Source organism: Eucyclogobius newberryi, unplaced genomic scaffold (assembly GCF_026437365.1).
Source record: "Eucyclogobius newberryi isolate DKJ021-1_F unplaced genomic scaffold, fEucNew1.0.hap1 SCAF_1, whole genome shotgun sequence".
In the NCBI taxonomy this organism is placed as follows: Eukaryota; Metazoa; Chordata; class Actinopteri; order Gobiiformes; family Gobiidae; genus Eucyclogobius; species Eucyclogobius newberryi.
This window is the reverse complement of record NW_027315723.1, coordinates 21,252,197-21,273,195: the sequence shown is the minus strand read 5'-3', so window position 1 is coordinate 21,273,195 and position 20,999 is coordinate 21,252,197. Positions and strand designations below refer to the sequence as shown.

Below are 20,999 nucleotides of genomic sequence, written 5' to 3'. Positions count from 1 at the left end.
CATGAGTCCAATGGCAGAGGGAAAGAAACTGTTTTTGTGGCGGGAGGTTCTGGTCCGGATGGACCAAAAGCCTCCTGCCTGAGGGGAGTGGCCTCCTGCCTGAGGGGAGTGGCCTCCTGCCTGAGGGGAGTGGCCTCCTGCCTGAGGGCAGTGGCTCAAATAGTCCATGTCCAGGGTGATAAGGGTCGGAAGGGTCTGCAGCTGATCTTCTCAACAGACAATGTGCTGTAGTCTCAGTTTGTCCCTGGCTGTGGTTCCAGCGTACCACACGGTGATGGAGGAGGTGATGGAGGAGGTGAGGATGGACTCAATGATGGCCGTGTAGAACTGCACCATCATCTCCGCTGTCAGCTTGGCTTTCCTCAGCTGCCGCAGGAAGTACATCCTCTGCTGGGCCTTCTTGATGAGGGAGCTGATGGTGGGCTCCCACTTGAGGTCCTGGGTGATGGTGGTGCAGAGGAAGTGGAGGGAGTCCACGGTGGTGCTGGGGGAGTCTGTGATAGTGAGGGGGGTCTGAGGGTCTGTGACTTTCCTGAAGTCCACGACCATCTCCACTGTTTTCTGGGCGTTGAACTCCAGGTTGTTACCGCTGCACCAGGACACCAGCCGCTCCACCTCCCTCCTGTAGACAGACTCATCTCCGTCCGAGATGAGCCCGATGAGGGTGGTGTCGTCCGCAAACTTTATCAGTTTTACGGAGTCGTGGCTGGAGGTGCAGCGGTTTGTGTACAGAGAGAAGAGCAGAGGAGAAAGTACACAGCCCTGTGGAGATCCTGTGCTGATAGTCCGAGTGTCTGATACATTCTTCCCCGCACTGCCTTCGATCTGGCAGGAAGTCAGTGCTCCACCTGCAGGTGGAGTCAGCTCTGTAGGCGAACTGTAGGGGGTCCATCAGGGGGGAGGTGAAGGACTCTTGGGGCAAGACGAGGCGTTCAAATGACTTCATGACTACAGACGTCAGTGTCACAGGCCTGTAGTCATTAAGTCCAGTGACCCGGGGCTTCTTGGTGGCCGGAGTGACACCGTCTGGCCCAGAAGCTTTTCGGGTTGGATTTCCGAAATAGTCTGTTTACATCCTGCTCCTGAACTGTGAGAGTGGTGGGGGGACCGAGGTGGTACAGACCCCGTACGGACCAGTGACGGCAACAAATCAGTCACATGACTGAAACCCATGAATTAGTTTGCATAATTTCTTGAGTAGAATAATACAGTTAGAACATGGCTGCTGGAACTGGATCTTGTTTACTATCGGTTACCATGGCGATGATTCCTCTAGTTTTCTTATACACAATACTGCTGCTGGGCAAGAGTGACGTGAACGCCGCACTCAGACTCCCTCTGTCGTAAAGCAGCCACACTGCTGAGCTCAGCATTTGACTGCATGCCCACTGTACCAAGTGAAGTCAATATGAGCCAAGAGATGACTGCACAGCCATATTTACTGCCTTTATTTCTAAGTCAATTTTGATCAGTGGAATCAAGTTTATTTGTTCATTATTATACAATAAGCAACAAAGTCTAAATTGGTTATGCCATTGTATTAGTCCAGGTTATTTATAGATTATGGGGGAAACGTTTAGACTGTGGGAGAGACTAAGCACTGCACAGGGAAGAAAATGTTTGCTGAAATTTGCTATTGTCTATTTAATAGTAAATTATGTGTGTATACATTTGCTGATATATAATAATTAATGCATCAATTATCAAAATAATGGCTTTTTACATACAAATTGCAGCCAAACTGAAACTTAAGCAGGTAATGATAGAAAATTATCATGATGTGAGTGTCCAAACTTTGGCCCGGGGGGCTAAATGTGGCCCTCAGACATATGTTTGTTGGCCCAGATTAGGTCTGCACGCCGCAATACTGTATAAATATTATTGCAATATTTGACACACAAATACATATTTTTTTCAAAAGAAATATATTCATGGTCAAACTAAAAAATTGACACAAATAATTTAGACTGAATAGTTTTTTAGGGCATTTGACCCAGTGACCCAAAACCACTTGGTTATGCTCAACCCTTCATATTTGGGTTTAGTTGGGTGTCCGTCAATTGCATCTAGGGAATTTGCCCCAAAGAACGATTATATATGTATTAAATATCATGATATCTGCCGAATGGTCTGCACAATGGCGGAGGAGCATTAAGAAGAGGCAGATTAGAATTACACACACAAAAAATTAGTAGTTCTTCTGATCTAAAGTCATCAGACACCACCGGAGCACAGAGACTCCTCCAGCCGCACAGAGACTCCTCCAGCCGCACAGAGACTCCTCCAGCCGCACAGAGACATTTCCAGCGCCACAGAAAAAGCCTCCTCCAGCCGCACAGAGAGCCTCCTCCAGCGGCAGAGAGCGGAGGGAGGGCGCAGGGGCAGTGGGACGCACAGACTCGCACAGGCGGCCAGACACACAAATGGCGCCTCGGTGCTGCGGCGGCCACTGCGCTCTCTGAACCCGCGTTCGGAGCCCCGGCTTTGGGAGAGTCTTTCGCGCGGACCGGTCGCACCATGGTGAACACGCGGCGGAGCTCGCAGCCGAGGAGCGACCCGTTCATCTCCTCCAGGACCCGCTCGTCGTCCAGAAGGAAAGATGAGCACGTAAGAAGCCGGCTCGCTTTTCTTTTTTTTTTATTTAACCGGTGAGCTAGCGCTAAGTGGCTCCGGCCAGCGCCTCGATCACCGGGACTCACCAAACCCGGACACACGAACACACACGCGCCGCGGCGGAGTGACACCCGCACGGTCCCCCGCGGACGCACTTTAATAACGCGGTTCGAAGCCGCGATCGGCGCCGCTGTCACTTCCGTCGAGCGCGATACAAGCCGCAGCTGTCAAATCACGAGCTAGCGCCAGCCTGCTAGCTCCTCCTGCTAGCACAAGTTCCCTTTGTGTTTGGCCGACTTGTTTCGCTACTGCCGCGGACGGTGCGCTCCCCCCGCGGCGGGACGACTAGACTTTTCCCGGAGAGGGCGAGTGACGGCCCGGGCTCGACCTCCCCCCACGGTAAACGCGAACACGCCGCGGTGTCGTGTCGAAAGTGTTGGCGGTATATAAAGGCTCGGTTTGCGGGGCTAGCGCGGGGATGCTAACGCCGCCGCTAGCTCCGGTGGGGGGAAGGGAGAGAGCGCCGGGTTCACAACAGTTGTTTCGGCTCGTGTCCCGTGGGTTTTTCACGTCTGAACTCGGTGAACTTCCAGCCGTTGAAGCCGTAAGAGCCCAAACTGCTCAGAATAGCTTCGCGTTCGGCTCTCGCGGTGTTCAATTGCCCGTGTGAAGGCGCCGTTTGCCCGTGTGGCTTTCTCGTTTGAGGTTCGTTACGTCGCGGCGCAGACTGACCCATAAACTCCCGTGACACGCTTTGTCTGTGGATGTAAACACCGGGGTTACGCGAGGCCGAGCGCTCCGTGGCTCGGGAGACGTGCCTCGGCGTTTTCTCAGCCCCATGAGCCTCATAAACACGGAACCAAATTTACAAATGTTTAGGACTGTATCGCACACAATAGATTTTCGCAGACCTTGTATTGATTGATTGCATTTGGGTTTTTGTATTGTTTTTACTCATTTTCTGGGGATGTAAATCGAATCGTGATCAGGCCATGAACCTCACGGTATATGTCACGATAAAGTGCCCACGATGCAATAATATCCCAAAAAGTTTCCTTTCTGTTGTTTTCTTCATGCCAAATAACAAAATGTCATGTCCGCAATGGCCCAAATATATAAAAGTATCACACTACTTATCGATGAGCATATTTCGACTGTAAAAATGTAATTGTTTTGTCAATTAATCGGCCGATAGTGTCGACTAATTATTTAATTGGGATTTAAAGGATCTATATGGACCACAGCAGAAAAGAGTAGGCATGGAGTGAGTTAGCTGTAGTTTTTGGAGTAACTGCACAATTTAATCTGCTTTTCCGCCCTTGACAATGCAGTTTACTACTAGATCTTCTTTGTGCACATAGTCGTTTTTTGTGAGCTTTTGTCAATGCCACGTGGACCCGTTTTTAGTCGATTAATCGATGCGTAGCAGGGCACATGGATTTAATCTATTTCAGAAGAAGCAGCAAACTTTATTTACCTCTTAAAGACAAAAAGAAAATGTACAGCGATCCGTCTCCTGAAAATGTTTTTATTCTTCAGTTTTTTCCCATATCGTCCACCCTTATTTCTTAGTATATTTTACATGAATGTCTGATACTGTTGTTAATATACCCTGGACATTAGTCTAGACTGGCGCTGGTGCTATGCATAATCGTGTAGTTGAACAATCCTGTCTGTCAGACCCTCGACAACCCCCTCTGCACACGCTGACAGTTGCCCGTGACGACAGCAGTAGATATGTTACTTTTATCAGAGTAAAGTTTAGCCGCGAAGGGCGTGAGCATCAAGGGCAGATGTCTGGACGCTGTTCCGATCCACACACGGAGGAGTCTTCTCTCTCTCGCCGCTGAAATGTTAGATCTCTCCTCAAGGTCTTTGCAGCTATTGATTGTTCCTCAGCTTTATAGCAGCGTTTGAGGGCTGCTCGATCGCTCTGAGGAAACTTCAGTATTTTGTATAATGATGACACGGTGAAACACTACCTGGGAAAATGTGTGAATATGTTGATGATTATAATAGTTTTCTGGATAATACAGACTGTAAAACGCACACGAAAATGCCTTTTTATATCAAAGACAGACGTGCTATTAAATCAAAATGTTACAAAGGAATAAACGGTTTCAGAGTTTTCTCAGTAATATACTTTATTTGTAAAGGTTCTCTATCTAAAATCTTTGAGTCACTGTATTTGTGTCAACATAGTTCAACCTTTGATGGTAGAGAATATTTAAAAAGTACAATAAATAAAATCGTTTGACTAGTCAAAAAATAATTACTGACCAATTGATGACTAAAATAATCTATAATTGAAGCCCTAATTTTCAGTACAAATGATCCTACATTTTTTAATATGTCAAACTACTACCGGTTTTCAGATATGTCCCAAATGTGTGCAATTTTGGCAGTTTAAAAAATAAAAAAATAAAATCATTATTAATAACATAAAAATAACTGGTAATAACTTTTTTTTTAAACTTTGTATTACATTTGTGTGTGTTATCTCTTTGATTTTTTTGGGACTTTTTGATAAATACAAATTCAATCAAAAACAGGAAATGTCTCCAGCGTTTCTTTTAGTATTTTGAGACTTGGGATGTCAGGATTATTCTGTTAATCGATAATCGTGATTATTCAGGTAACAATATAATCATAAGAACCCAAAAAATGATAGTGAAGATTTTAGAAGCAAAATTAAGTATTTATGGTATGGTATCTAAATATATATCTTACTTTATTATGTCTTCCAGAAAGTTCAATTTAGTAAAGCTGATCTCACACCTGAAGAACAGTAACACATTAGACATTTCACTGTCTCAATAATTAAATCGTGATGTTTTTGTCACAGTAATTGTTAAAAAATTTGCCTTGTTGAGACTAGCATTCTGAATCATTGTTTTTATTTTCTCAGATTTTTCAATACGTTCCAGTCAATATTTCTATTTAATCTCTGCTCTTTCACGTGTATTTGTCTCGCTGGTTTCAAGACTGGGGAAGTAAAAATAACACTTTGAGGGCTATAAAGTCATTTGAACCAGGCACGATTGTTTTCTGAATGTTGATTTTTAAAAAAAATTTTTTTTTTAAAATTTTCTTCGTATAGAAAGAACCCAGTAGTGACATGAGCACTCCCAGCAGCCCTCGATCGCCTCCGTCGAAGAAGACGCGGCGGCAGACCACTTCAGAGCCCAGTTCGAGCGACACGTCCCCGCCGCCTCAGTCCAAGGGCCAGAGAGTGAGCTGGAGCATCCCCAAGTACAGGACCAGGTGAGTCCTGCAAAACAAACGCCGCACAGGACACACTTTGAAGTAGAGCGGCGATATCCGGGTTCCTGTTCTAAAGATGTGCAAAATCTGAACGTGGAGACTATGGTTTATGGTAAAAAAAGCAAGAAAAAGAGTTCATTAACAGTAAAAGTTGTCAAAACCTCCACTAATACGTTTAAAGACATGTCGGATTGATGTAGTATTGTCTTATTTTTGTCCAATATCGCCCAATTTTCTCTTTACTGCTCTTCAATTTACTGCTGCTACTAATGATTACTTTTGTTAAATAGAGCGTTGTTTAGAATGCAAAAGGTCCTGAATATGACATTTTTCTAATTGTTTTTTCTGATAAAGCGAAGTTCCAGTGTCATTTTTGTGTAATTTACAGTGTTTGAGTCGTTGAGTGTCTTCTACCAGCTCATAACGGGTTTTGGAGCCTGTATTTAGACCAGTTAATGATTGATTCAACACTATACGACGACTCAATAATCTATCAGTTGCGTTTAATTCATTTGAATTGCAAACCTCTAAACACGGGGAAACACAGCGACGGCAGACTTTTAGTAGATTCATGTTACTAAGTTCTGCTCTTTTCGTTCGCAGGATGTCCCCTCGTGGAGTGCAAAATGGACACGGTAAGGCTTTTTGTCAGAGTTAAACTGCTTCTATTCTGTTAAATTAAGAGAAATGCTACTATAATCTAATGTATTATACTATGCTTTTCTTACAAGCTATGCAAAGTGCGTAACACTTTCGTCAAACAACAAATCACTTGAGCTGCCTAAAACAATACAAGACAGACAGAATTTTTCACGCACCGGACTATAAGTTGCACTGGAGTATAAATGGCATTTCTGGGGGAAATTTATTTGATAATATCCAAGACCAAGATCAGACATTTCATCTTGAAATGCAGTTTAAAATAATAACAGATGAGAGAACATGGTGAATATGTGTACGTATGCTAACGCTAACACCTTCAGCTACATGAGGCACAGACAGAACTGTGGTAAATGTCTGGTATGTTAACGTAACATATGAACCGTTATTCAGATAACTATAGCATAAAGAACATGCTAACAAGTTTACCAAAGCATCAGTTTTACCCCAAATCACTAAATCCATTAAATTCTTCTTCCTCTGTGTCACTTCTAAACAACTCCACAAACTCCAGAGGTAGAGGAAGTGCAGATTCTTCTTCTGCATCGCTTAGAGCCTAGAGCGCCCTCTTGTAGCTGTCAGTGTGAAAATAATGAATAATATCACATAGAAGTCGCTATGGAGTATAAAACTATGAAAAAAGCTGCAACTTATAGTCCGGAAAATACGGTAAATGAGAATAGGACGTAGATGGTGTTCTATGGCCGGAGTTTTGTTTAATATCGCAGACAAATGACTGCACTTTGTCCCTTTCTCCTCAGCCTACATGAGCCTCCGCAGCAGCGACGGCGTGAAGGGAGAGCACTCGCACATGAACGGCCACGTGGAGCTGAAGAGGAGCTGCCGAGTGCGCAAGAGCCAGTTCGAACATCTCAACCAGAGCCTGCTGTTCGACCAGCTGGTCAACAGGTAAAGCCCCCAACGTGGCGGGCAGAGCGATTCAGAACGGACAAAAAAAAAATCCTATTACGCTTTCTGTTGAGCCTAGATTGCCGAGGTGGAAAAACTTAGATCGCCTTTGTGCTTTTGAGCAAAGAGTTATAGTAGAGTAAATGGAAAAGCACTGGATTGACTCGAGGGATGTCCCGATCCGATCACGTGATCGGAAATCAGGCCCGCTAATCACGTGATCGGAAATCAGGCCCGATCACGTGATCGGAAATCGGGCCCGATCACGTGGTTTCAGACCCGATCGTAATCGGATTTTGCGTCCCGATTAGTGATTGGATATAAATTTTACTCTTGTTGTTGTTTGATCAGCGCTATACATTTCAAGCTTATTATTAGTCTCTCACCTCCGTATAATGCATTAATGGATCACAACATTTTAGCACGGCGCAAAACAAAACTAAAGTTTACTGCCAGCGTGTCAGATAAAGGAAAAATGCTCAATAACTGGGGCATTGACAAGCAACGGTTCAATGTAATTTTGCGCGACAAATAAGGCGTCATCACCATTCCGGAGCACAGACACAGGGGTGTGGAGTGTGCGCTGTGCGGTGTGACACTGTGGCTACAGCGAGTTACCCCTGGCTTACATGAAGACATTCAGACGGATTTCATCAAGAAAAACATATATTTTATTATTTAAGCCAGAAGAGAATTAAGAGTGCAGTTCTGAAAAGCACATTACTGGCCTTACTTTATGACACTGTTGCACTTTCATTTAATACACACTTTGTTTATTTGTTTACATGCCTGCTGGGTATAAGTTGAGCTGCTATTTTTATTTAATTCAAATTTTGCAATATTTTTTCTTATTCAAGCTACCTCAAAGAAAGGTGCACTGTTAAAGTGTTAAATCAAATCAAAACTGTTTATATAGGAGAGGTTCTGTACATAGGAGTTTTGTTAAGAGTTTCTTTCTATTAAGAGTGTTATCTGTTCTTTTCTTCTGTATCTACTTGCGTTGCAACACCGGGATTTCCCCATTGTGTGGACAAATAAAGGCATATCTTATCTTATTTGTCCATTTTTTTAATGTGTTACAAAAGTATTGGATTGGGACTCTGTATTGGCAGATACTCAAAATCAGAAGACTCGGAATCGGATCGAGGCCAAAAAAACCTGATCGAGACATCCCTAATTGACACAAAATACGTCGACTATTAAGGACCAAATTGACATTATGACTTTGTAAATTGGAAAAAGTCTAATTTGGACTCAATTTGAAAATGCACAAATTTGACAGAGTGAAATTGATTGACACAAAACAGGCAGACTATTAAGGACTGGATTGATATTATAACGGACATTCGTAAATTGGAAAAAATATTATTTGAAAATGGACAAATTTGACAGAGTGTGGGCAAAGTGGGACATTTGTTTGGGTTCATTTGTGTTTTCATTTTTATTCATTTGAAAGATTTATGTCCGTCATTCTCGCTCTGGTCTAGTTTTGTTTGTTTCTTCACATTTTTATGTTCATAAAGTTGAAGAAAAATAATTTAAAAATCTTATTTTCAAAAAGGAAAAGCACTGGTTTACAATACAACAGACCTTCCACGTTGGCAGATTGTCACAGCAGGGTTGAGCCACAATCTGTGCGCCCGTCGCCATATTGCCCGCCTCAGTGTGCCAGTTTACAGTTTATTAGAAAGAACGATGTAATAAAAGCTCATGTTTGCCTGTTTCAACACATAAACTAGCAGTGCAGCCTAGCCACTCTTCACCATTGCAGTCTGTCCCGCTGTAACGTCCATGTTGATGTGTTTTTTTTTTTTTAGCACTGCTGAAGCTGTCCTCCAGGAAATGGACAACATCAGCAGCATTCGGCAGAGTCGTGAGGTAGAACAACTTCGCATGTGGAACGGAGACACAGAGGAAGTGAGTTTTACGCCTCTAAAACACAAACCATCGGGACAAAATGCAATCAGAAGAGTCTGTAGCATACCCCCCCCGAATGAAGGTTGACACTTTACTGATGATGTTTTTGGATTTAATGGCAATACATCTTGTAAATACACTGCAAGAGCTGGGAAACACAAAAAGACAGTAAATGCTAAATGCCATGCTCTTACACCTTAGCAAAACAAACATAACGTTAGCTTGATATGAGATCGTCTTTAGCACCAAACTAAAACAACATGGACCTTGGAACACAAACTATGACAATTGTGCTTTAATGCAATGCAAAACGTACCTTTGCAGCTAATACAAAATCATGTTGATTGCTTTGTTAACTTTTCCTGCTTTTGCCTTTTTAGCGTCTTTCTATATCAAGCTAATTCCGCCAAAACACTAAACGAAAATGCACAATTGGTTCTTTACATGGTCTAAGTGACATTATCGACGAGCTGCTAAAATAAAACAGCCAATTTCTATCAAAACGCACAGATAGAAAGGAGTCAAAGCGCTCGTATCCGCTTCATCAGTCAAATGGCACAATTCTCAGCCACCGATTTGCAATTGAAATAAAGCGACTGTTTTAACCCTCTGATCGTCATTCGCAGGAAAACACTCTGGACATGTATTCCCGGGTGAAACGCCGGAAGTCGTCGCGTCGGAATCCGTATGTGCCGGCCCACCACAAATCGATGAGCAAAGCAAATCAAGAAGAGGACGACGACGACGACGATGAAGGTACTGAAGGTAGATGGCTACGTACAGAACATTAACGCCCATTTAGAGCTGCGCGCGGAGACAAAATGCATGTACCGCAGTTGTCTTTCCTCTTTGTTTTGACTCACAATGTTAATGTCCTGAACATAAACAGTACAGACTTTAACAAGACCTTACACAAACACAAATATACTCAAAAATAGTCATAATTCTTCTTCCAATGTCTGAATTTAGCTCCAAACCGCACTTTTACTGAGAGGCCATTCATTGACGATTACCATATTCTCCGCACTATAAGGCGCACTGGATTATACGGCGCATTAAGCGAAACAAAACATTTACCACACAAAATCGCTTCAAAGCCAGTAAACACAACCAGAATTCATCTTGATATAAGGCGCACTGGATTATAAAGCGCACTGGATTATAAAGCGCACTGGATTATAAAGCACACTGGATTATAAAGCACACTGTTGGTTTTTTTAAGTGCGCCTTATAGTGTGGAAAATACGGAAATGTACCGGTAAATGAATAAAAAGATCAACGTAGAATTCAGTCAAGCTCCTTTATTTGCAAGACGCAGTAATATTAAACGGACGTCGACATCATTTTGTTTCATTGTTTCATTCAGTATGATGAGACTTGCGCTTCCGTCTTTTCAGGCTCTCGAGAGGAAGAGGAAGAGGACGCCGACGAGGATGACGATGATGACGAAGGAGACGAAGCGGAGGAGGCCGGAGAAGAGAACGACCGGCCGTACAATCTGAGGCAGCGCAAGACCGTGCAGAGATATCAGGCTCCGCCCATCGGTAAGAAAAGGAGCCACACCCGTACGATCCAACACAACGGTTCGCCCACAATTTAAATGCTTTTTATGGTTAGTTTAAAGTGCCCCCTACAGGTCGGACGACAGAGATAAATATATTTTGAATTTTGCTAAAAAATATTATATGGCAAATGTTTTTGGTTTATTATTTCACTTCCTGTTAGTAATCGATGACATCACACTAGGAAATTACCCAGCAAACACTGGGCAAAAACTCCTCTAATGTCACATTATTATTATTCATATATGAGAGCGATATTATTTTGTTAATTAATGTTTAAAGAGTCCAAAAAGTTGTTTCGTTGTGTAAATTATGCATAAACTTTGACTGGAATGACATTTTTGAACATTTTCTCCACAAATACCTCCTCGATTGGTTTAAAACTATTATTTATATGTACAACAGATATAAATACACCAAATAAAGTCAAAATGAGAAAATTGTAAAAACCTGTCATCGGCACTTTGGATCATGTTTTCGCTGCGATAGACTTCGGTAGTAAAGTCGGCGGTCGGCATATTTTAATACCGTTTTGGAAAAAGGCCGGGCTGAATTTGTTTGGTCTGGTCCCAGAAGCGATCGGACGTTGTTCCTGGTGAGAACATTTACAGGTGTTCTGCACAATGTCACCAATAAATGCATTAAAATCGCATTAAGATGGCACAGAAATGTCCCCGTCTTTATTGTAATGTTGTTTTTGAGTATGGCTTGATCTTAATTTTTGTCACTCTTTGGTTTCCACAGTGCCCGCCAACCGCAAACAAAGCAGTCCCTCCCTTTTTGATACTCACCGATCTCCAGCGAGAATAAGCCATATAAGGTCAGTTTGACGACGTCACGATCTCCCGTATTGCTGCTTCGCGTGGAGACGGGGAGCGGTAGAACGTGCTATAGACCCTTCCGGAGACTGTGAACGGAACGCCTGCCTCCCGAATCCCGGTACCTTTCCCACGACTGAGCTCTAATGCAGTCGCCTGCTAAACGTGAAACTATGAAAACTCAACCACAACGTTATCGCGCAACCAATGGCACCAAAGATACAGCAGGCAATGACGTTTTTGTTTCAGTCGATCAGGGCGCGACGAATCCCGCGTACATTGGAGCTGGAGTTCAATATATTATCCAATACTTGTTAAATATAATAAACGTATAGTCAACACCCATTTGTCTACGATCGGAAACGTTCATGTTCCTGTTTTACCGCCCGGATGGTATAGAACGTTTATAATTGTCGTTGCCAGCTCGTGCGCGCAATTATTCAGAACTAAATCCCTGACGGGTCTATCGTTGTTGTGCCGATTGCTATGCCACGGATTGTACCGCAAACATAAAGGATTAACGTTTCAGTACCGTCATATTTCGCCGTGCCCTAATAAGAAAGAGTCACGTGGGTTTATTGGACGTTCCCCCCAGCGCTAACAGAGCGTTGCGTGCATGTCGCGCCGCCATCACGCCGCGTCTATTTGTCACACCGCCGTCCCACCGCCTCTGTGTGTCACACCTTTCCGCAGAGTGAAGAAACACGCCATTCACAGCAGCGATACCACGTCTTCGTCCGACGAGGAGCGCTTCGAGAGGAGGAAGAGCAAGAGCATGACTCGAGCCAGGAACAGGTGACGCCGTAGCTCTCCTTCCTTTTTCTTTCTTTTGACTGTAGTTTAGAATTCAATATCAAATTCACAAAGGGAAGTAATACAGTTTTTTCCGCACTATAAGGCGCACTTAAAAGCCTTTTAATTTTGCGCCTTATATATGGATTAATTCTGGTGGTGCTTACTGACCTCGAAGCGATTTTATGTGGTACACGTTTTGTTTCGCTTAATGCACCTTATATTCCGGTGTGCCTTACAGTGCGGAAAATACGGTAACCAAACATCTTTATTTGTTGGGGATTGGCTTCACAAACCTGTCAACTCATGATTCATACGTCTAAAAGTCCTTTCAACTGTCAACAATCACATAAGTGGTGTTGAATAATGGCACTACTACATTCTGAACCAATAAAAACTATTTAAAAAAAATCACTTCTGTTTATTCATGCTGAGCGAGAAGACACTGGACTTTCAGTTTCATGTGATTACAGAGCAGGGATGTTGTGATTATTGGGTTCAATAATCAAATAAAAAAATAAACGTGGCAATTTTAGAAGCAAAATTTACCAGTAGATCTTTTAAATTTTTTTATATACAGCCCAAAAATAGACTTAAATGTACCGTAAATCAACTTTTTAATCTGGCTGTTTTTGTCACATTTGATTTTGTCTTTGTCTTTACCATGGAAATCAAAGAAAATTAAAGATGCCACTGTTGTTTGGTCACAGTCTCAATAATCGTGTATAATCGTTAAATTGCAATGCTTTTTCTCACAATAATTGCAATACTAAAATTTGGTATCGTAACGTCCCGGTTACAGAGATCTGAACCATAAACCAGCAAACAAATCTGCAATCTAATGGCAAATTCTACCATCACGTTCCGACCGGTTTTCCAGCTCTATTTTTCCACCGTAGAGACCTAAATTATATAATAAAAGCTCAAAGTTGCTTTACAATTCCATGCATTATTCATTCTCTCTTCACGCTGAACTGAAATGTTGAAATTCTCTCATTCACTTTGGTGCTATGATCTATGTCTTTTTTCAAAAAGATTAACATTGGAGAACTGTCTCTGCACAGCGTTTACCAAGGACACCTCCAGCTCTGTCCTTGTCCCCGCCTCTAACTTCCATCTATGACCTGCTAAAACTTTATAACACACCCCACAATGACAGCTCAGGATGATGATGATGTTTGGGCAATATTTGGATGAACGTCGAAAGAAAACTACGCATTTCATCAGCGAATTGTAAAGTCTGTTATTAACCGTTTTGACAACTTGTTCCACAGGTGTTTACCTATGAACTTGACCGCTGATGATCTGTCCTGTGGCGTGCTGCGAGATCGCGCCAAGGTCGGGGCGAGTTTGGCGGACGTGGATCCCATGAACCTTGACAACGCGGTAAATACGGGCGCGTTTCAGAAGGTTTTGTGCTGCCGCTTTACCTTCCGATCGACTTTTTTTGTGTGTTCGTTTTCAGGTGAAGTTTGACAGCGTGGGTGGTCTCAGGAATCACATTCAGTCGCTAAAGGAGATGGTGGTCTTCCCACTGCTTTACCCAGAGGTCTTTGAGAAGTTCAAGATTCAGCCGCCCAGGTGAGACCGGCGTTGTCCGAGCCGTGTTTGGAGAGGGTCAAAGAGTCTATGTTGATGAGTGTATGTGTTGTTGTTTATTTAAGTCTATTTCACTCTCTTTTGACTTAGTTTGGTGGTGTGGAACCTGTGGTAAATATTTATCATAGTTTTACTTCTGTTAAGGTGCAATTTGTGAAGATTTTGAAAAATAGTTTGAAATTACAGGAAGTAGAGCCGAGTTCCTAAACAGAATCCCTCTGTGATGTCATCAATGTGCGACGTGTCATTGAAAACACTACAACATTACAATTTACACGTAACTGACACCCCTCTGACAGTTTGAACAATTATTCATCAAAATAAAGGTGTTATACACTATTATGGTTTGTCGAAATCATAAATATTGTGTAATTTTTAAGGATTTTGGCTTGTTTACAATACAGTGGTTGCTAGGTAACATAATTACCTCTACTTATGATATATCAGCTCCTCACGTCCAACCAGGAAGTAACATTATAAACTTTACAAAAATTGTCAAACTGGGGACAAATAGGCAAAATGTTTAGTGAAATAGAATTGTTTTCACTACATTTTAGCGGAATGTGTAGTCCAGCCTGTCATATAGATTTTAAATTTACTTTAGGGCTGCTACAATTAAGCGTAATAATTGTGACTATTCGACGATTAAAATATTTTACATTTTTATCACAAAGACTGTAAAAATGTCAAATAATTTTAAAAAATCTGATTCTCATCAATAATAGACTTGGTATTTGTAAATATTCTATATCTTTGTTTAACTTGACTCCCTCCCAAAACGTCTGATACCGGAGCGGGATTCTTTGAGTTAATCTGGTATGAATTTGGCTTTACACAGCGATTTTAAAATAAATCACACTTGTTTAATGTTTTCAATTTGAATAGCCCAAACAAACAATGACATTTGACATAAAAAAAATTGGGGAGAAGAGCATAGATAAAACTCTCAGACATGATAAACGAGTCACGTGGTCGGAAGTAACGTATAAAACTATTTAGTACCACCCTATAATAATAACTACACATTACTAACCTAAAAAATCATGATCAAAGACTTAATTCACAATGAACAATTAGAAAATTGAGTATTTATAGCCTGAATCATTCTTAATAAAGAGCTTTGGGTATTAAGTAGTTGCTAAGCCTGAATCATTCTGAAATGTGTTTTATTAAGGTTATTAAAAGTCAAGTTTCCAACAAATTTCCCTATGGGAACAATAACATTTACTTAAACCATAAAAATATTGCTACCTATAGCTTGCTATGTTTTAGGATTTTCAAATTTTGACTTTATTTAGTGTATTTGTACCTTTTGCATGTTGCCATTAGTGGAGAAAAGTTGAAAATGACAGTGACATCACACCAGGGAAAACTATTCCATCCAAAGTTTATGCATAATTTACACAAAATAAACTACTTTTCTGATTCTCTAAACATGAATTCAACAGAATAATATTGCTCTCATATATTTTTATTCGTAATTTATTATAATTATTATAATTTTTTATTTATTTTTTGACACTAGATGGGTTTTTGCCCAATGGTTGCTGGGTAATTTCCTATTGTGGTGTCATCAAATGTTTTCAAGATGAATAATCTATTACAACAAAATAAAGGTTGAAATATGGTTACTGAAGACTTCTAGATGGATAATATTTATGAATAAAGTGTATTATTGGTGAAAATTAAAAATAGTTTATCCTTCAAAACCAAAAGTAAAATTATAAACTTAAAGAAATTGCTATTGTGAATTAAAACTTGAATCATTTTTGGCTAAATCTTACAATACCATATGGTTATCTTACCTGCCTTTTAGTTCAATGAGTCGTCCAACCTGTTAGAGGCACTTTAACATGGCAATAACCAACATTTAACTAGTGTCGCTGTATTAGGGTAACGTCGTTTGTAAATGTCAATACTGGATAAGCACTGCAGCCCTGAAAACCCTGACTGAGACATACACGCTTCTCTTTTCAGAGGCTGTTTGTTCTACGGCCCTCCAGGCACAGGAAAAACCCTTGTCGCTCGGGCTCTTGCCAACGAGTGCAGCCAGGGCGACAGGAAGGTTTCTTTTTTCATGAGGAAAGGAGCAGACTGCCTCAGTAAGTGGGTTGGCGAGTCCGAACGCCAGCTACGGTTACTGTTCGATCAGGTGAGCACATTTTGGCGGTGCCACAACAACATTTCGGCGTTGAAAAGATTATGCTAAATCATCTAAATATCCCTTTTTGAACTTATAATGTTGTGTCAGGTCTTGTTTTGTATTGGTTGTGTAATCTTTTCTATGTAATCACACTCGACTCTTCTAGTTGTGATAGTTTTTAACACGCTTTCAATAACTGCTGTGTTTTGTGAAAGCTCAATTTTAATTGAGATTGTGACCTTAGACTAAATCACGGGACATTTAGACAAAATAAGAAAAGTCATTGACAAAATCAGCCTTTCATCATTTCAACATTTTGCAACTAATACATATTGCAATCATCTGTTGCATTGATTATTGCGAGACACATGCGATATATGGTACTAACATCAATCGAACCAAATTTGGAAACATGAGGAAGAGATCCGGAGCTCTGCCTGATCCGCGTCACATCTGCATAACCTGCCCCACATCACATCTCTATAACCTGCCCCACATGTGCACAACCTGCCCCACATCACATCTCTATAACCTGCCCCACATTTGCACAACCTGCCCCACATCACATCTCTATAACCTGCCCCACATGTGCACAACCTGCCCCACATCACATCTCTATAACCTGCCCCACATGTGCACAACCTGCCCCACATCACATCTCTATAACCTGCCCCACATGTGCACAACCTGCCCCACATCACATCTCTATAACCTGCCCCACATGTGCACAACCTGCCCCACATCACATCTCTTTAACCTGCCCCACATGTGCACAACCTGCCCCACATCACATATCTTTAACCTGCACCACATGTGCACAACCTGCCCCACATCACATCTCTTTAACCTGCCCCACATGTGCACAACCTGCCCCACATCACATCTCTTTAACCTGCCCCACATGTGCACAACCTGTCCCACATCACATCTATATAACCTGCCCCATATGTGCACAACCTGTCCTACATGTGCACAACCTGTCCCACATGTGCACAACCTGCCCCGCATGTGCACATCCTGCCCCGCATGTGCACATCCTGCCCCACATGTGCACAACCTGCCGCACATGTGCACAACCTGCCCCACATCACATCTCTATAACCTGCCCCACATGTGCACATCCTGCTACATGTGCACATCCTGCTACATGTACAGAACCTGCCCCACATGTGCAGAACCTGCCCCACATGTGCGCATCCTGCCCCACATGTGCACAACCTGCCGCACATGTGCGCATCCTGCCCCACATGTGCGCATCCTGCCCCACATGTGCGCAACCTGCCCCACATTTGCACATCCTGCCCCACATTTGCGCATCCTGCCCCACATTTGCGCATCCTGCCCCACATTTGCACATCCTGCCCCACATTTGCGCATCCTGCCCCACATCTGAACAACCTGCCCCACATGTGCACAACCTGCCCCACATGTGCACAACCTGCCCCACATCTGAACAACCTGCCCCACATGTGCACAACCTGCCCCACATGTGCACAACCTGCCCCACATGTGCACAACCTGCCCCACATCACATCTCTACAACCTGCCCCACATGTGCACAACCTCCCCCACATGTGCACAACCTGCCCCACATCACATCTCTATAACCTGCCCCACATGTGCGCACCCTGCCCCACATTTGCGCATCCTGCCCCACATGTGCACAACCTGTCCTACATGTGCACAACCTGTCCCACATGTACACATCCTGTCCCACATGTGCACATCCTGTCCCACATGTGCACAACCTGCCCCACATGTGCACAACCTGCCCCACATGTGCACAACCTGCCCCACATGTGCACATCCTGCCCCACATGTGCACATCCTGCCCCACATGTGCACAACCTGCCCCACATGTGCACAACCTGCCCCACATCACATCTCTATAACCTGCCCCACATGTGCGCATCCTGCCCCACATGCCCCACATGTGCGCATCCTGCCCCACATGCCCCACATGTGCGCATCCTGCCCCACATGCCCCACATGTGCGCATCCTGCCCCACATGTGCGCATCCTGCCCCACATTTGCGCATCCTGCCCCACATGTGCACAACCTGCCCATCATGTGCACAACCTGCCCCACATCACATCTCTACAACTTGCCCCACATGTGCACATCCTGCCCCACATGTGCACAACCTGCCCCACCGTATTTTCCGCACTATAAGGTGCACTGTCAATGAATGGTCTATTTTCGATCATTTTTCATATATCGCATCGGGTGTGTGCATAAGGCACATCAAGCGAAACAAAACAACGAAAAATCGCTCCGAGGTCAGTAAGCACAACCAGAATTAATCCATATATAAGACGCACTGGATTACAAGGCGCACTGTCATTTTTTGAGAAAATTATAGGCCTTTAAGTGCGCCTTATAGTGCGGAAAATACGGTATGTATGTATATATTGCACAGTCCTATTTTGTAATGTTTGTCTTATTTTTTTAATTGATAATCCCAACTCCTCTGCATTTCTTCTCCCTCATCTGTTCTTGCATCCTCTGACTTTCTTACATATGTATAATAACTGTAAAACCTCTAACTCCGCCTACACGTTTATGCCACTCCCGCTCTGTCTTCATGCGAACAGGCTTATCTGATGAGGCCGTCTATCATCTTTTTTGATGAAATCGACGGTTTGGCTCCAGTGCGTTCGAGCAGACAAGACCAGATTCACAGGTGAGCGGGTTAAGTATTCACCTCGAACCAGGGAGAACCTGGTCCGATTCCTCATGTTCAGTCCCGTCAAAAGATGAAGCCGAATGTGACAGAAATACCAGCAAAGTATAAGTAAAATACAACTCAACGTCCAAACGAAAACATTTACAATCACTACTAAGTCCATCTTCAATAAATTAAAGATGGAACAATGTTTTTGGGGCCTAATATTTATCGTTTCTTTACACTAGAGAGGTTTATTTTTAAATTTCTTGGAGTCTGATAACATTTGAGCTTTAGATGTTCAAATGTGGCTAATGATTAATTATATTCAACTTTTCATATGTTGCATCTCATGTTTTGTAACAATATTGTACTTTTAGAAATGATCGCACTGGGATTCTCCTGCTTTTCTTTTCTTTATTGTGACATAAAATAGTTCCAATATTCTCTTTTACAGGGATATATTCTGTTGCAACTTAAAAAATATGTTATCGTGGCAAGTATTTTACCTTTTACGCAGGTACATCGGATTTCTATACAAGCCACATCTTTACTTTACTTTATAAATAGACCTACATCATGTTAGTAAAGTGTAAGCTGTAATTCATTTTCTGACCACTGGGGGGCGCTGCTTCACTTGCATTTGAGACTGCACAGTGGTATGATTGCTTTTGCATATACAGCACATTGATATTTATGTATTCATCAGTTACGAGTGCTTATCCTTTTGGAACTCATCAGGACAAAAGCATTATTCATTTTAAGCTTAAGGTTATAATTCGTTTTTTTAATGTCGAGACAGAAAGTTCTGCTGCACTTCTCATTAGTTTATTTATACGAAACGCATGAGAAAAGGTCGATACCAATTGTATTATAAATTTTTAACAATAGTTTGACCATGCGTGTAATCAACAACTGAACATTCAGTTAATCAATTGTGATTTTCAAGTTTCGAGCAGCCACTAGTGATTATTTTAGTAATAGACTAGTTGGCGATTAATCTACCAACCAAAGTAAAGGTTTAAATGGCAACTGAATGCTTCTAAACAAAGTGTATTATTAAGGAAAAATCAGGGAAAGATGAATAATTTTTGGCATTTGATGCAATAAGGCCTTCGTCTTTGTTTGAAAAAGGTCTTTTTGTAGGTGTTTTTCTTCCTCTACTACTTTCTCGATTATTCAGCCCTATTCATGTTACTCATGTTACAGTATAATCGATAGAACTAATAATTGACAACATCCACGACAATTTTAGAAGCAAAATTTCAGTCTACATTCAAAAAAGTAAACCTGCCGTATTTTCCGGAGTATAAGTCGCACCAGCCAAAAAATGCATAATAGAGCTAAAAGGAAAAAAAACGGATTAGTCGAACTGGAGTATAAGTCACATTTTTGGGGGGAATTTATTTGATAAAGTCCAAGACCAAGAACAGACATTTCATCTTGGAATGCAATTTAAAATAATAACAGATTAGAGAACATGGTGAATAGGTGTACGTATGCTAACGTAGCACCTTCAGCTACATGAGGCACAGACAGAACTGTGGTAAGTGTCTGGTATGTTAACGTAACATATGAACAGTTATTCAGATAACTATAGCATAAAGAACATTCTAACAAGTTTACCAAAGCATCAGTTTTACCCCAAATCACTAAATCCATTGAATTCTTCTTCCTCTGTGTCACTTCTAAACAACTCCACAAACTCCAGAGGTAGAGGAAGTGCAGATTCTTCTTCTGCGTTGCTTAGAGCCTAGAGTGCCCTCTTGTGGTTGTCAGTGTGAAAATAATCAACATGTGAAATGCGGTTATCAGTGTGAAAATAACGAACAAAATGATAGAATAATGTGTTAATAATATCACATATAAGTCGCTCCGGACTATAAGATATTCCTTTATTGTCCCACATGGGGAAATTTCATTGGTGCAACGCAGGTAGATACAGAGGTAGATACAGAAGAACAGATCACTTATAGGAAGTCTGAAAAACACTTTCAATAGAAGATCTCCTATAAATAAATAAAAACTCCCATAGACAAATAAATAAATACATAAA

At 42.0% G+C, this 20,999-nt stretch overlaps 1 protein-coding gene across 1 annotated transcript in view; it reads left to right on the top strand.

Annotated features, from left to right (window-relative positions):
• The first annotated feature begins 2,517 nt into the window (after positions 1–2,517).
• atad2b (ATPase family AAA domain containing 2B) overlaps positions 2,518–20,999 on the top strand; it is a 112,580-nt gene continuing 94,098 nt past the window's right edge. The window contains exons 1-13 of the mRNA XM_072440144.1: positions 2,518–2,607; positions 5,714–5,877; positions 6,481–6,512; positions 7,299–7,446; positions 9,264–9,363; positions 9,990–10,128; positions 10,761–10,907; positions 11,670–11,745; positions 12,437–12,538; positions 13,810–13,921; positions 14,001–14,116; positions 16,112–16,286; positions 18,873–18,961. Coding sequence (XP_072296245.1) covers positions 2,518–2,607; positions 5,714–5,877; positions 6,481–6,512; positions 7,299–7,446; positions 9,264–9,363; positions 9,990–10,128; positions 10,761–10,907; positions 11,670–11,745; positions 12,437–12,538; positions 13,810–13,921; positions 14,001–14,116; positions 16,112–16,286; positions 18,873–18,961 — 1,490 coding nt within the window. The remainder of the gene's footprint in view (positions 2,608–5,713; positions 5,878–6,480; positions 6,513–7,298; positions 7,447–9,263; positions 9,364–9,989; positions 10,129–10,760; positions 10,908–11,669; positions 11,746–12,436; positions 12,539–13,809; positions 13,922–14,000; positions 14,117–16,111; positions 16,287–18,872; positions 18,962–20,999) is intronic.